We start from the raw sequence: 12,422 nt of genomic DNA on the forward strand, positions 1-12,422 counted from the left end.
AGAGCAGCAACTGCGTACAGCGAGGCCTTCGGAATGCCGAGCGATGTATTTCACTGAATTAAAGCTTATCGTTTCTGACGACAAGCCTCTCCAGGCCAAGTGTTGATGAAACACAGGTGAAGGCTTGGGCTTAAATGGTGAGCTTCTGCCGTGCTCTCAGGGGGGGGGGGCGGACCGAACCCAGGATAGCAGAACCTCGTTGTGTCCCGTCTCTTTCCAGCAGATTCTCCCCTCGGCTCACCCCGACACGTAAAAAGCCTAGGAATTCTGTCGCTTTTTTTCAGTTCCTGACTATTGGGCCAACTCAGTGGTTGTGCTACGGTAGCCCAACCTGGTGAACAGAAGCACATCAGTGTGAGCATCCCGCATGGGACCCGAAGGTAGCCCTAGCTGGTAAACAGTAGTATCCCAGTGTGGACATCCCACGTGGGACTTAAACAAGGAGGGGGGTCTCCCTCATCCTTTCAGATGCCAGCAGATGTGCTCGCGTAGCAATAGATGCGGCCGCTTCTTTCAAGCGGCCACCGATGAGGAGGCAAGCTTACGTTCTGTCCGGGATGCGTATGAGGGTGCGCCATGGCCGGCACGCCCTAGTAAAAAAGAAGAGCGTACGATGGCCTTTTCCGGCTATTGTTCCCGGTACCGACCCTTGGTTTGTGGCCTACAGGCGTGCCACACTGAGCGCTTCACCCCGCGGTCGAACGGAACCGGCCTTGTTGAGAGTAGCGACGGTAACCACTAACACCGAGGCTTGAGAGCAACGATGGTGGATCCTGCCCCGGTCACGACGCCGCGAACTCAGCGTCTTGTGCATCCCGGTGCTTGCAACACCCTGGCTACTCAAACAGAAGTGTTGGTGCCTTCCCAGGTGCTTTGGGGTCCGTCGTTAGAAGTGGTTTTTGAACTTCCTTACTACAGTCGGTGCACCGGCGTCGGGGTGACTCTTGCGAAGGAGTTGGTGAATGAGAAGTGGTAGTTCTCAGTAGTGTGCTCAGGCCGACTTTCAGAGCCCGTAAGGACTGTACGTAAGTTTGAGAGGCTGCTAAGCCCAACTCTTCGAGCGCCAGTACGTCCCGGAAGATTCCCGAAGCAACGACTAACACGTAGCCGGGCCCGGCGCAGCGACCATCGGAAGCGCTGATGAGGCAGTATGAAACAAACGCGACATCTGCACAAAAGAAAACTTCGTCGAGTCCAAGCCTCCCTACTGACGCACCGGAATCACTGCGCGGGCCTTGTTTGATAGCCTAGATACTAGTATTCCCCAGAGAATTCGTGCTAGACTACCGTGCTTCTTCTCTCACTGGAGGAAGGAGTTGACGGCCCCGCCCGCTTTGACCCCGCGCAAAGAACGCATCGCTTATTTCCTCTACTCGTAAGCTCTGCCAGGTGACCACCTTTCTGCGTTCGTGCGTTCCCTATCGCAACAAGCTCTCCCTAAGTTTTAAACGAGATGACCACGACGGCCAACGTTCGTGCCTTGGCAGACCTTTCGCAGCTTGCCGTCTGGTGTGGCACGAATGCCTGGGTAGCCGCTATTGAGTTTTCTCGTGGGAGAAAGAGCGGTACTGCAGGCTGCTGAATTCATCACGTAGTTTTCCCCTGCGCTGACGTTTGTTTCTAAGTAACGTTTTTGAACATGTAAATTCCTTTGGCGAGGTTCCGTCGTCGCATCAGCTTTCCAGTCTCTTCTTTTTTCGTGAGCGGCTCGAAAGAGGAGGAGGGGATCGACTGCCACTGTGAAAAAAAAAAGGACACGGCCGGCGCTCTAGTTACCTCTTAGCAGCTGAACAACTCCACTTGGGGTCTGAGCGGCTCCACTGTGACTCTCTCTTACCTGTACATCAGCCTTTCTTTTCCACTGTGTCCGAACACTCCGGCCTTTTCTCCCCCATCCCGCGGCAGCTGATCGGCTCGTTTCGCACGCTACAGTTTGCACACGTGTCTCCAGCGGTCACCCGTTGAAAGCTTCATATTGCAGGTACCACACAATGCAGTTTCTCATTCGACTGCAGCGTGTGCTGTAGGTGTGAAGGAAGGGTGAGATTGTGAAGGGTGTCGCGGAAAATCGAACTTCTGACGGGTCCGAAGTTTCTGAGGAGCTTCCGAAGGTGCCGCAGTCAGGGTCACGGAACCGATTACCTAGAGCCCGCTTCACTGTATAATGCCCTGCTTTCCCGATGTTTCGTTGTGCGGGCGAAGTTCTATTTCTCATAGGCAGACGCTTGCGCTGTACGAGCTTTCCCTTTCGATTTCCTCAAGATTGCATGCTACTCAAGCCTGGCACAATCAAGTAGGCCAGGCGTCCGCACTGACCAAGGTCCCTCCTCTGGTTGCTCAGCTGACGAACTTCCTCTCAGATAGGAGCTCGCTTCTTTTTTTTCTTCCCCATGGCTGCAAACGTCGTTGCGGGAGCTGTGTGCTGCTGCTCGGTGAGTTCACGCACCTGTCCGAAGTTTCACACGTAGTCGCCCGTGGGTATTGTGCCGATGAGTCTGCAACGGAAAAGTGGGCAGAATCAGCTAAGGGAACCGGAGTTCAAGCCCCAGCATTGCCGTACTTCTGAGCTTCCATGACTTGTATGCCAAGTCTCTTGCCTTTATTTTCGAGTAAAAATCTCTAGCGTGTGCCTTTCTGATCGGTCTCTCTCTTGAATGTGAAGGCCTCTTCGTGCACGGGGAGTGCAGGGAAGGAGGAGACATCGTAAGATACATTTTAACGGGGGCTGACGTTCGGAGAGGAGTGATGTCTGGTTTTGTGGTCGAAGCGGGAGCTTGACGCGTTGAAGCGCCTGGTGCTCGTTCGCCTTGCTCTATGGTTCTGCTCTCCAGCATGCAAGGGACTCTAGTTGGTCCAGATATACAGCCGCCAATCAGATGCAGGCCATAGGGTGGAGTGGTTCCTCGCACTGTCCCATAGCTGTCGTCGACACTCCAGTCAGACAGGCGGGCTTTTGCTGCATGGTTCCTGCTCTATTCGTGTTGCATCGTCTTATATATATATATAGATAGATAGATATAGGTGGATAGGTACATACCAGCGTCACCCCGTGTGGCCGATAGAAGAGAGTTCTGACTGTGTGTATTCCACTGTGGTGTGTTCAGGTGCCTTGTCCGAAGTCTGTTGGGGAGCGGCGTGTGCTGCTGTGTGGAGGTTTGCTGAACATTCTAGTCCCTTGTGGACTTGGTTCTCTGGTAGCAGGATGTTGTCTCAGAGATAATCAGCTGATCAATACGGGAGCATTGCAGCTAGTTCTCACCTTCCTTCTTGTAGGTATTGTCTGGTCTATCGTATACGGTATCATGATGATGCTGAATGCGCTGACGGCTCCCCTTCCTAACGCAGTTCCTCAGCCCAGTTCCACCCATCTCCACGAGCAAGCTGGGAAAAAGCCCAGCGGGTGCTCCCCCTACAGTGCGTCATCACGCGCCTTTGTAGAGGGGGGGGCAGGCATTCCTGTTCCAGAACAGTCGTCCCCGCTGTGCGGGTGTGCACAGCCTGCGGCCTTCAACACACGGGGTCACTCTCGGTCTCTTACGACCGTTTCACCGAAATCTTCCTTAGCAGGGGTAGGAGGCGGGCCAGCTGATCCGCGCCGACCCTCCGATGCAACTCGTACCGAGGTGCACGTGACGACAGCCGAGCAGAAACAGGTGGAGGAAGGCGAACAAAGAGAAGAGCCGGGCGAAGTGACTGCATAAGACAACTCACTTCGCAAAAAGAAGCAATTCCGGACTGCGCAGACAGCCAGCGCCTGTCTGCGAGAGCGCGGTTTTTATGTGAAAGACGAGTGGCTGAAAAAGATTTCCTCGCTGCCTTGGCGTGCCGGTGGTTCTTCAAATATGTACTTTGTCAAGTCGGGAAGAAAAGGATGGAATGGAATTCGGGAGATCCTAGAAGGAAAACGAGCGCATATCACGTTAATTGCTGGAAGACTTTCAGCTCCATCAAACTATTGACACACAGGCCTTAGCCTTTTTCCCTTTCGATGCATCTGTGCATGACGTTAACATAAACGGGTTTCCTATGCTGACGGTTCACGGTCTTTTTCAAGTGCCGCAGATTTGTACGCAAAAGTATTGTGTGTGCACATGTCCTGTTTCGATTTCTGCTGGCTACCGCAATCGAACCGTTCACCTCGGCAGCTTTTTCCCCGCCGCAGTGCATGAAGGAAAAACGCGCAGGAAAAGAAAAGTGATTGGTTGTTCCAAACGGTGCAGAGTCATGTATGCTCTCGTTCAGGATGGCGAGGACATGACGGGGATGAATGAACACCAGAGTGATGAGCGCGCTTCAACGCTTCGAGGCATTATAGGAGAGCTCTGCGACAGTAGCAAAAGAAAGAGCACCGTGTGTGCGGAAAGTGTTCCGGGTTACGGTTCTAAGCAGCTCGCTCCGATTATCAGTTTACCCAGAAGACGCGGAACCGATCCTGACTCCCGAGAACGCGGTGATAGGATGTGGAGGGATACATCCGCGTAGCGTATGCGGTGATCATTCAGTTTTTCATGGAGTTGCTGCCGAGAAGCTAAAGACATATTATGGCACATGCAAACCCTTGGTGGCACCGCGAGAGGAACTGTCTTGCACACCACGATGAGAAGCAGTCCAAGCTGAGACGTGAAGCAGATTTGCAGCACCGGATCGCTGACTGTCTCTCAGGACGAGAGAAAAGGCCCTGTGCAAACAAGAGTGTTGTCAACAGGTTGAATGCAGAGCGCTGTAGGATCAGTTTCGTCACGATCAAGGGAGATAACAGTAGGCCGCTTGCTTTCGTGGGACCGCGGCTAAGCGTTGCTACCACGCCTTTCCTCATCCATTGAGGCTACCTGCCTTGTACGTTTTCTCTTCGCCTGTGGAAGACTCTTTGTTGCACTTGCACCTGCCAGTGGGGCTTCCAACTGAGTGTGTCCACTATGCCCCTGCTACCTCTCTCTTTTGAGTGAACGGAATTTCCGTAATCTGCATGGTCCATGTTCAGCTGTACGAATGAGCGGGCAACTGTGAACTGAAGAAGTCTCAGCGAAGTTCATCGATGCGAACGCGACTCGCGTAGTGTCGCGGTTCGGTCACTTTTGCAGCAATGCTGTGTGAGGGGTTTAGTTGCGTTCAGCTGTTCCTGTAGGATCGCTTAGACGAGTTTTCGGAGCCATGTCACCGGACACCAAAGTTTGTAAACGAGGCCTCTGAACGTGTCGCCAGTCGTTTAAAACAGCTGGAACCATGATGGGTCAATCACAAAGCTGCCTGGTGTCCTGTTTTCTTCAGCAGCTATGTCGGACTTCGCATAACCCCGTCCGCTTGCCATGAACTCACGCAGACAGCACACGCACAGGCGATATAAATTGACTAACGAAAATTGGAGAAGTTACCTTTGAGTGATAGCAATGGAGCGCAGAACGTCTTCAACAGCTCCGTATACCTGAGTTAATCAAGTTCACAGATTTCCATCTGAGCCCATTGGTCTCCTCTTCAGTCTTTCGGACTGCAGACTTGCAGTGGCATGCTGCTGGGATAACGCAACTTCCGTGGTTCCGACGCTGTGGCTCATCCTCAGAGATCGCGTGAGTTGAGCTCATGTGGTTACAGTTCAGGAGGAAGCCGGCAACACACTGTACACTATCACATCCCCCCGCTCCTTCGCTTCTCCCTCCGCAGTGTGAGGCGACCCCTCAACGCCATCACAACTCCACGCCGTAGTAAGAAGTGCGGTTCGCGCGTGAGTCTTTAGGTATTACATGTACTTCGGTTTCTTCCCGTCACAGTTATAGTCGCCGCAATTGCTGGCTGCCCCCCTTCTCATAGTATCGTTTGGTACTTGGAGTTACTTGAAAGTACACCAGTGGTTCCGAGTTGGCGTCACGCGGTCGGGACAGCGCTTCTCTGTGCATGTCTTTGTGAATAGCAGAGGAGACAATCTGGCCTGTCCTTTCTGTCTGTGTCCCTCCACCTCGGTAGCTCAAACAGTGTGTGGAGGCTCTTAGCCCATGCTGACCCTCAGCTGAACATTGGTCACACTCTCGGTCGCAAGCTAGGATGAGTGCGATTCCAATGCTGTAAAGCAGAGTAGCCTCGGTGCACAGGCCATGACGCTGCACTGGACACCCAGGGAACTGTGCTTTCCCCCTGATATGAATTTTCATGTGAATCTCCAGGCACGTAATAGCAATCAAGGCTGCCCCGGTGGCACCGCCTAGTAAGCGGTTCGGATTTCGCGAGGGAGTGAGTCCCTGAGCTTTCTTTTCTGACCATCCACCAGAAATCACCTCTATTTCGAAGAAGAAAGCAGAGTGCCTCGGATATGGTATCGGAGTCCTAGTTTCCCCACCTGTACGTCGAAATCCGTACAGTGTTTGTGGCATGACGGTCTGTTTGGCTATACGGACTGCAAGGTCATCCCTGGGAGCGTGATTCCGATGTCCCTAGAGCCAGATTCAAGGCAGAGCACACGACGTGTCTTCAAACAACCCCCTGCTTCGAGGACAGAACTGCCGTGTCTATTGAAGTTGTTGTCCCTGCGTAATCCCGGCTTCTCGCTGCGTCTTGAATCGGTAGCGCTGGAAGACTTCGCTAGCACCAAGCTGGGAAGCAGGCCTTGGACTCGACTCGGGGCTTCTTTGAATCGACCGCTGCATGCCGGTATCTCCTGGTCTTTTCGATTGTCGCTCTGCGGTTATCCGTTATGCAAGCACCTGAAAAAGCCTCATTTTTCCCTCTCTCTATCGTCACCTTGGAGGGCCTTTCCTCTTCACTTTCAGCCTCTGTCTCGCTCCTTTTCTACTCGATGCAATGCGAACCGTCTGTCGACTTTTTTGAGCTGTTTCCTAAAAGATGGTGGCAAGATTGACTCCATCCTGATGTTAAAACAGCCTGCCGACGGTTGATCCAGGTCCTTCTTTCTGAATTATACCCGTTTTTGTTTTTTTTCCGCGGGCCAGTTCACAACTTTCTTTATCACTCTTTCAGCTGCCACCGCTGTGCACCGACATGAAGTTCGTCCCATTCGCGCCGAGCCCCGGGTCGCCGTTCTTGTTCTCCATGTGTTACTTACATGAGGACCGCATTGGATTCCGTTTCCACCGTTTCTACGGCGACTTCCATTGTGAAGTAATACTTTCGCGGAGGAAGTTTGGCCAATCAGAAAGAACGCATGCAGCCTCTCCAGTCCGAGGTTGTATTCGGTACTACCGGTATCCTGTTTGCGTGTTATCAACCGTCATTAGGCGATAAGCCAGGTTTTTCCTCTCTGCTACGTATGAGGAGCATGCGGTCATCTGCGTGGCTGTTACGGCGGCTTGAGTTTTGAACGGATTTGAATGGGGTTTCCCGGACTGTTTCGCAAGAATGCGAGGACTTCCGGATCCCTCATTACTATCCAGTTTCCGAGGTTTTATTTTTTCCGAACCCTTCTATCCATTCAAGGAGGCTAGGAGATACTGTGCTCCCATTGTAAGCCGCGTGACAGTTGTGGTATCACCACTGGGTTCTCCACTTCTTCCTCAATCCCGGTTGTCTCGGTTCCGTGGCTTCTGTCGGTCACGGGGTGTACGTACACGCCGTGCTGGAGAGCTAGTCGTGTTCGGCGGCTTTTCCGAAGCACCTCCGTGTTTCTGCGTCCTTCTCTTTCGTTCTACGACTGGCAAACGCTTCTTAGGTTTGGCAGATTCGCCACGAAACTTTACTGCTTCTGCCAAACAACAGGCGTGTACACCCGAAGGAGCTTTCCTTCCGTCAAAACAGGAGGAAGGTTCGGTAGGTCTGCTTCAGGCAGGACGGAAGAGGAGGAGTGACGATCTTCTTTCCTCCTCGGCTCTGGATCTTTTCAAGAACCGGATCTCGCCCCTTTTCCGGGGAGGAGAGAGAGACTGGGACGCAGGTGGTGTCAGTACGTCACCCGAGGCCTCCTCGTCTTGTTATATTTCGCAGTCATTCCATTCACATTCTTCTTTTGCTCCTTACCTTTCCTTTTCTTTTTTGTGTTGCCAGTGGCCTCGTTTTCCGTATTCACCAAACTCCTGCCTTCCCCTTTGGACGTCTTGTCCTCTTGTTGAAGGGAGACAGCCTTTCACTTCTTTCTCCTTTTCTCTTTCATCGTTTGAGTTCTACAATTTTCCATGCCTTCTGTCACGTGTGGAATGGTGCCGGGGTTGTCCTTTTCGAGGTGGAAAACCACACTGTAAGAAAGAATCCATATCTCCTTCATGTCTGATTCATCCTCGCTCTATCTCTTCACCTTGTCCCAGCCCCCCGACCTCATTTGATCCGTTCACACTCATGCCTAGCGTCGCCGTTCCTGGGCCATGCACTCCTTCTACCGATCCACTATCGACGCCAGCCTCTCAGCCTCGTACCTATCCTCTTTCTCCCCTCACTACGGACTGCGGGGGGGACTCTCCTGCTTTCTTGTCGCAGGTCCCCCCCACCGAAGTAGGCGTGCTGTCTCCGTCACCACGGACGCATGCTGAGACTGCTGTGGTTGTGGTTTCTAATCAACAAGCTCCTGCCTTGCCTACTACATTACGAGGAACCGAGATTTCGCCTTTCCAGGTCGGAAAGGTGGAGGTCGCTTCCTGTGTACCTACCGCGACTCCGCCTGTCACGCAGCCTGTCCATTCTTACCAAACTCCACGAGAGGTTGCTTTGGCAAGCCCTACATGCATACCTCCTCCCTCCTTCTCAGGTCCTTTTTACGTGCATGCTCAACAGCCAGGTGGTCCTTACACAACTCCAGTCTTGACTGCTGCAGGGTGTGGGGACACTGTGCAGGCGTACCCTTTCTTTTCTCCTAGGCCAGGTTTCTCGTTCCCTCCTGCCGAGTCATCTCTACGTCAGCAGCAGGCTCCGGTCGCATGTGTCTACACACGCACTGGTACAGCGCCCATCGCACTTGCGTCTCCTAATACTGACATACCGATAAGGACATACGATTCTTCTCCACACCTCACTACGACTGGGAGTGGGGTGCTCCGCGGGCAACAAGCACATTCCCCTCCACCTCCGGCGCCCTACAACGTTAACGGCCGCTATTGGCCTTCTTCGTCTTCCGGCTCTGGTGAGGGCAGCCAAGTTGCCGTAGCTGCTCACGCTTTACCGCCGGTCGAGACGGGTGAACCAGCAGCGGTCTGTGGACCAGCCATACAAAACCTTGTTGCCACAGACGTTGGTCGTGGGGTTCCCCAAGGATATAACACGACTAACGACACAATCAAGCGAGAACTTTGGGCTGCTCCTCAAGCAGCGTATGCGCCTGCCCCCGTCTTCGGAACCCCGGCGCCGGACTGTGTACTCTCATCACCTCAGCAGCACGCTCAGGCAGTTGTTCATCCAGCCGCCCCTCACGTCACTCCATCTTTCAGCCCTGGACTTCCACCAACCACAGTCAATCCCTCGTCTTGTACACCTTTTCCCGGCGGGTCTCCTTCTTCACTAGCTCCAGGTGTGCCGGTTAGAACTCTTTATAAGACCGAAGTGTTAGCAGGCTCACCTGTTGTTCCCGCCCCGGCAGCCGTTTATCGTAAGCACATCAACTTGGGGAACGCTATCGGCGCGGTAACGGGGAGACGCTCTGCGTCGTATTTAGCGTGTGCTCCTCAGCCTGCAGTGATGGCTGACCCTAGCACTAGGACGATGGAGAAGACAGGGGCGTCCTCACGGAGTACCAAAGTGACTCGGCACTCTCAAGTGCCTCCGGCTTCCCCTGCGGCCCGTCAGCCGCGGAAACTGGTGGCAACGACTCCTTCACCGCAGAAATCGCCCACGAAGGAGAGCCCTACGTACGACGTCTTCAACTCTGTTGTATCTTCAACACAGCAGGTGGAAGAGCTACATGACCGGAGGAGAAGAATTGGCGATACAGGGCCGTCCCCTGAGTTGATTCGGGAAAAACTACATAAAGTTATGGATGTCCCGAACAATTTTCTAAAGAGTGCTAGGGCCTCATTCAGGTACTTTCAATCTTTCTGTCTGTCCTATAAAGATGACGCACAATGGACTCTGTCCGCACCTGTCTATCTATCTATCTACCTCTCTCCACGTGTGTGTATCATTTTTCTTTTCTTTTTGGGCACCGTAGTCATGTCTCTGGGCCCCAGTGTCGGAGACTCAAGATGGAGCAGTCTTTTAAGGCATTTGATTACCCGCTAGCATGTGATGCTTACGTGTTCCCTAGTGTACACAAACCTCTTCACCACGCTCTTGGACAGCAGGGTTTCCACGATCACAGGCGATTCATTGTCATTCTTGTTTTACTTGGTAGTTTTAAGTCGCAGACCTGGCACCCGGTCTCCTTGCTTACTCGAGTAAACTTACAGCCATTTGTTCCAATCCATACCAACAAGAGCTTTTCCTGCTGCTTGTACGTATGTACCTATCTTTATCTATGCTGTGCAAGAAAATCCATGTTTCCTTTCCACAGTCTTATACAACATTTCACTTGTATACTGCACTTCTTGCCTTCATGATCTCCTACTGTCTCATCGATCGGACGTAAGCCCGCAGTATGCAGGTAGCAGGATCTCTGGTTTTCTCGAGTACTGTGAGGGCTCTGGCTGACGAGAGGTCGTACGGATGGATGTAGATCCAATCAATATCGTTGAGTCGATTCTCCTTCCCGCGACTTTCCGCAGTAGGAGTGTGCGTGCGTGTGGTGTGTTGGTGGGTGTCCGACTGACTGGCTTCTCAGACAGTTTGACGCGGATGGAGATGGATATCTTACCTTTGAAGACCTCCGTCGTCTTATTGAACGCTTATGTCGGAATCTTCAGCTTCCTCCTGTAGATGATTCCGTTTTACGGGTGATTTTCGAAGCTTTCGATTCTGAGCGCCGACAGAAGTTGAACGTAGAGGAATTTTGTCGGTTGTATTGGGAACTCCTAGGGCGCATTCGTGATAAGTTCTATCCAACAAGAAAGATGCTTGTCCGTCGATCGGTCTTCGTTGGCCGTAGGAATCTAGATATCACTCAGACATCTATTGAAGGTCAGTCTATGGACGGAGAAGGCGGACGAGGGGCTGTGTGTCTTGTGTTGCATCAACGCTGGAACGACCTTTGTGTAGGGAATCTGGACTTGCATATACAAACATTAAATGTCATGATACTCTTCGATACGATCCTTTTCTTTCATGCATCTTACACACAAAACAGGGTGATGGATTCGTGTCTTCTTTTCTCATTTGTATCTACACTTTTCTGTCGCGAGTTAGTTCAGAAGTAGAGGCGAGGAGTTGTGTCTTCGTTTTCACTTGGGGAGAGAGGATCTTGCAGGCTTGATTGAGCTTTCTGTAGGGGCTCTCTCAACTTCTTTTGAGGAGTCTTCCACGTACAGACGGACATAGAGATAGATAAGTGTATCAGTGCGGCTGTTGTAAGAACTACAAACGGGGATTCTATCCTCTCTGTCTCTACTGAGGCATGCAGTCTGTGAGAGAGAAAGATAGAAAGAAGCCGAGCTTTAGGGTGATAGGTAGAAAAAGAGAAAAAAGACTTCTTCACAGATCTCTGTGAATGAATGTTGTATTCTGTGGAGATGCATGAAGGTGTTTTCTGTTTCACTCGTGTTGGTTGTGTCTTTCTTTGCATGTGAGCGGCTGGAAAGACTTCAAGTTTCTTATTGTCTGATCTAGAAGTCGATCTGCATTTAGGAAATGGCTTCTCTTGTCTTTTTGCCTTGTACGCCTTCTGTCTCAGAACTTTTCGATTTCAAGAAGAAGCTTGGAGCAGGAGCTTTCGGAGACGTCCATTTGGTTGTGGAAAGGAGGTGAGAAAAAGCGAGATATCAGATATCAATGATCCTTCTTGAAAGTAGTAACAGTGAAGGTCCGTTGTCTCACAGTATGAGACGATCCCGGTGAGTTTGGTGCATGCTAGTGAGTGAAGGAGATACTTGCCTGTTGCGATGAATACGCCTCAACGGCGGCAGCACTTAAACGTGGAGGGGTTTCTGAATCTCTGCATATTCACATCTACTCAAGAATACCGTGAGCCGAGGTGAAGTAAGAGGACACTTTCAGCTGAACGATTCTAGCTCATTCAGTGGTCGAGGCCGTTGTCGGTAAGAGACTTCTTCCCATGCACGAGTATTCATTCCATCGTGACTGTTCTCTGAAGAGATAGATTCCTCTGCTGGAGGTTGAATCGTTAAGCTAAGCTCTACGTCATTCACTTTGCTCCTTATATGTGTAAGAAGTGAACTCTCCTGGGTGATATGACAAGTGTACCGTGAGAGAGCGCTTGCTTCGTCCACCGTCTTCGTGTCTTTAGCTTTATGTTTCTGTTGGGTTTACAGTAGTGGTTTGGAACGAGTTATAAAGACGATCAACAAAGATCGAAGCCAAGTGCCTATGGAACAGATTGAGGCGGAGATTCAAGTTCTCAAAAGTCTGGATCATCCAAACATTATCAAGATTTTCGAGGTTTTTGAGGA

The 12,422-nt window shown here is 51.7% G+C and overlaps 3 protein-coding genes across 3 annotated transcripts in view; 2 read left to right on the plus strand and 1 right to left on the minus strand.

The window, feature by feature from the left end:
- The first annotated feature begins 1,183 nt into the window (after positions 1-1,183).
- CSUI_002317 (uncharacterized protein) lies at positions 1,184-4,029 on the plus strand. The gene is made up of 2 exons (XM_068062519.1): positions 1,184-2,432; positions 3,105-4,029. The coding sequence occupies exons 1-2, from the start codon at positions 2,391-2,393 to the stop codon at positions 3,699-3,701; spliced, it is 639 nt and encodes a 212-aa protein (XP_067925511.1). The 5' UTR covers positions 1,184-2,390; the 3' UTR covers positions 3,702-4,029.
- Positions 4,030-5,360: 1,331 nt separating this feature from the next.
- CSUI_002318 (uncharacterized protein) lies at positions 5,361-5,779 on the minus strand. The gene has a single exon (XM_068062520.1). It carries the CDS (start codon positions 5,577-5,579, stop codon positions 5,406-5,408), a length of 174 nt encoding a protein of 57 aa, XP_067925512.1. The 5' UTR covers positions 5,580-5,779; the 3' UTR covers positions 5,361-5,405.
- A 917-nt stretch (positions 5,780-6,696) lies between these two features.
- Positions 6,697-12,422, plus strand: part of CSUI_002319 (cam cdpk) — a 15,402-nt gene continuing 9,676 nt past the window's right edge. Inside the window, exons 1-4 of the mRNA XM_068062521.1 lie at positions 6,697-9,944; positions 10,682-10,977; positions 11,687-11,756; positions 12,285-12,411. Of these exons, the coding sequence (XP_067925513.1) occupies positions 7,345-9,944; positions 10,682-10,977; positions 11,687-11,756; positions 12,285-12,411 (3,093 nt within the window). The 5' untranslated portion in view covers positions 6,697-7,344. The remainder of the gene's footprint in view (positions 9,945-10,681; positions 10,978-11,686; positions 11,757-12,284; positions 12,412-12,422) is intronic.

Source organism: Cystoisospora suis (assembly GCF_002600585.1).
Source record: "Cystoisospora suis strain Wien I chromosome Unknown contig_980, whole genome shotgun sequence".
NCBI lineage: Eukaryota > Apicomplexa > Conoidasida > Eucoccidiorida > Sarcocystidae > Cystoisospora > Cystoisospora suis.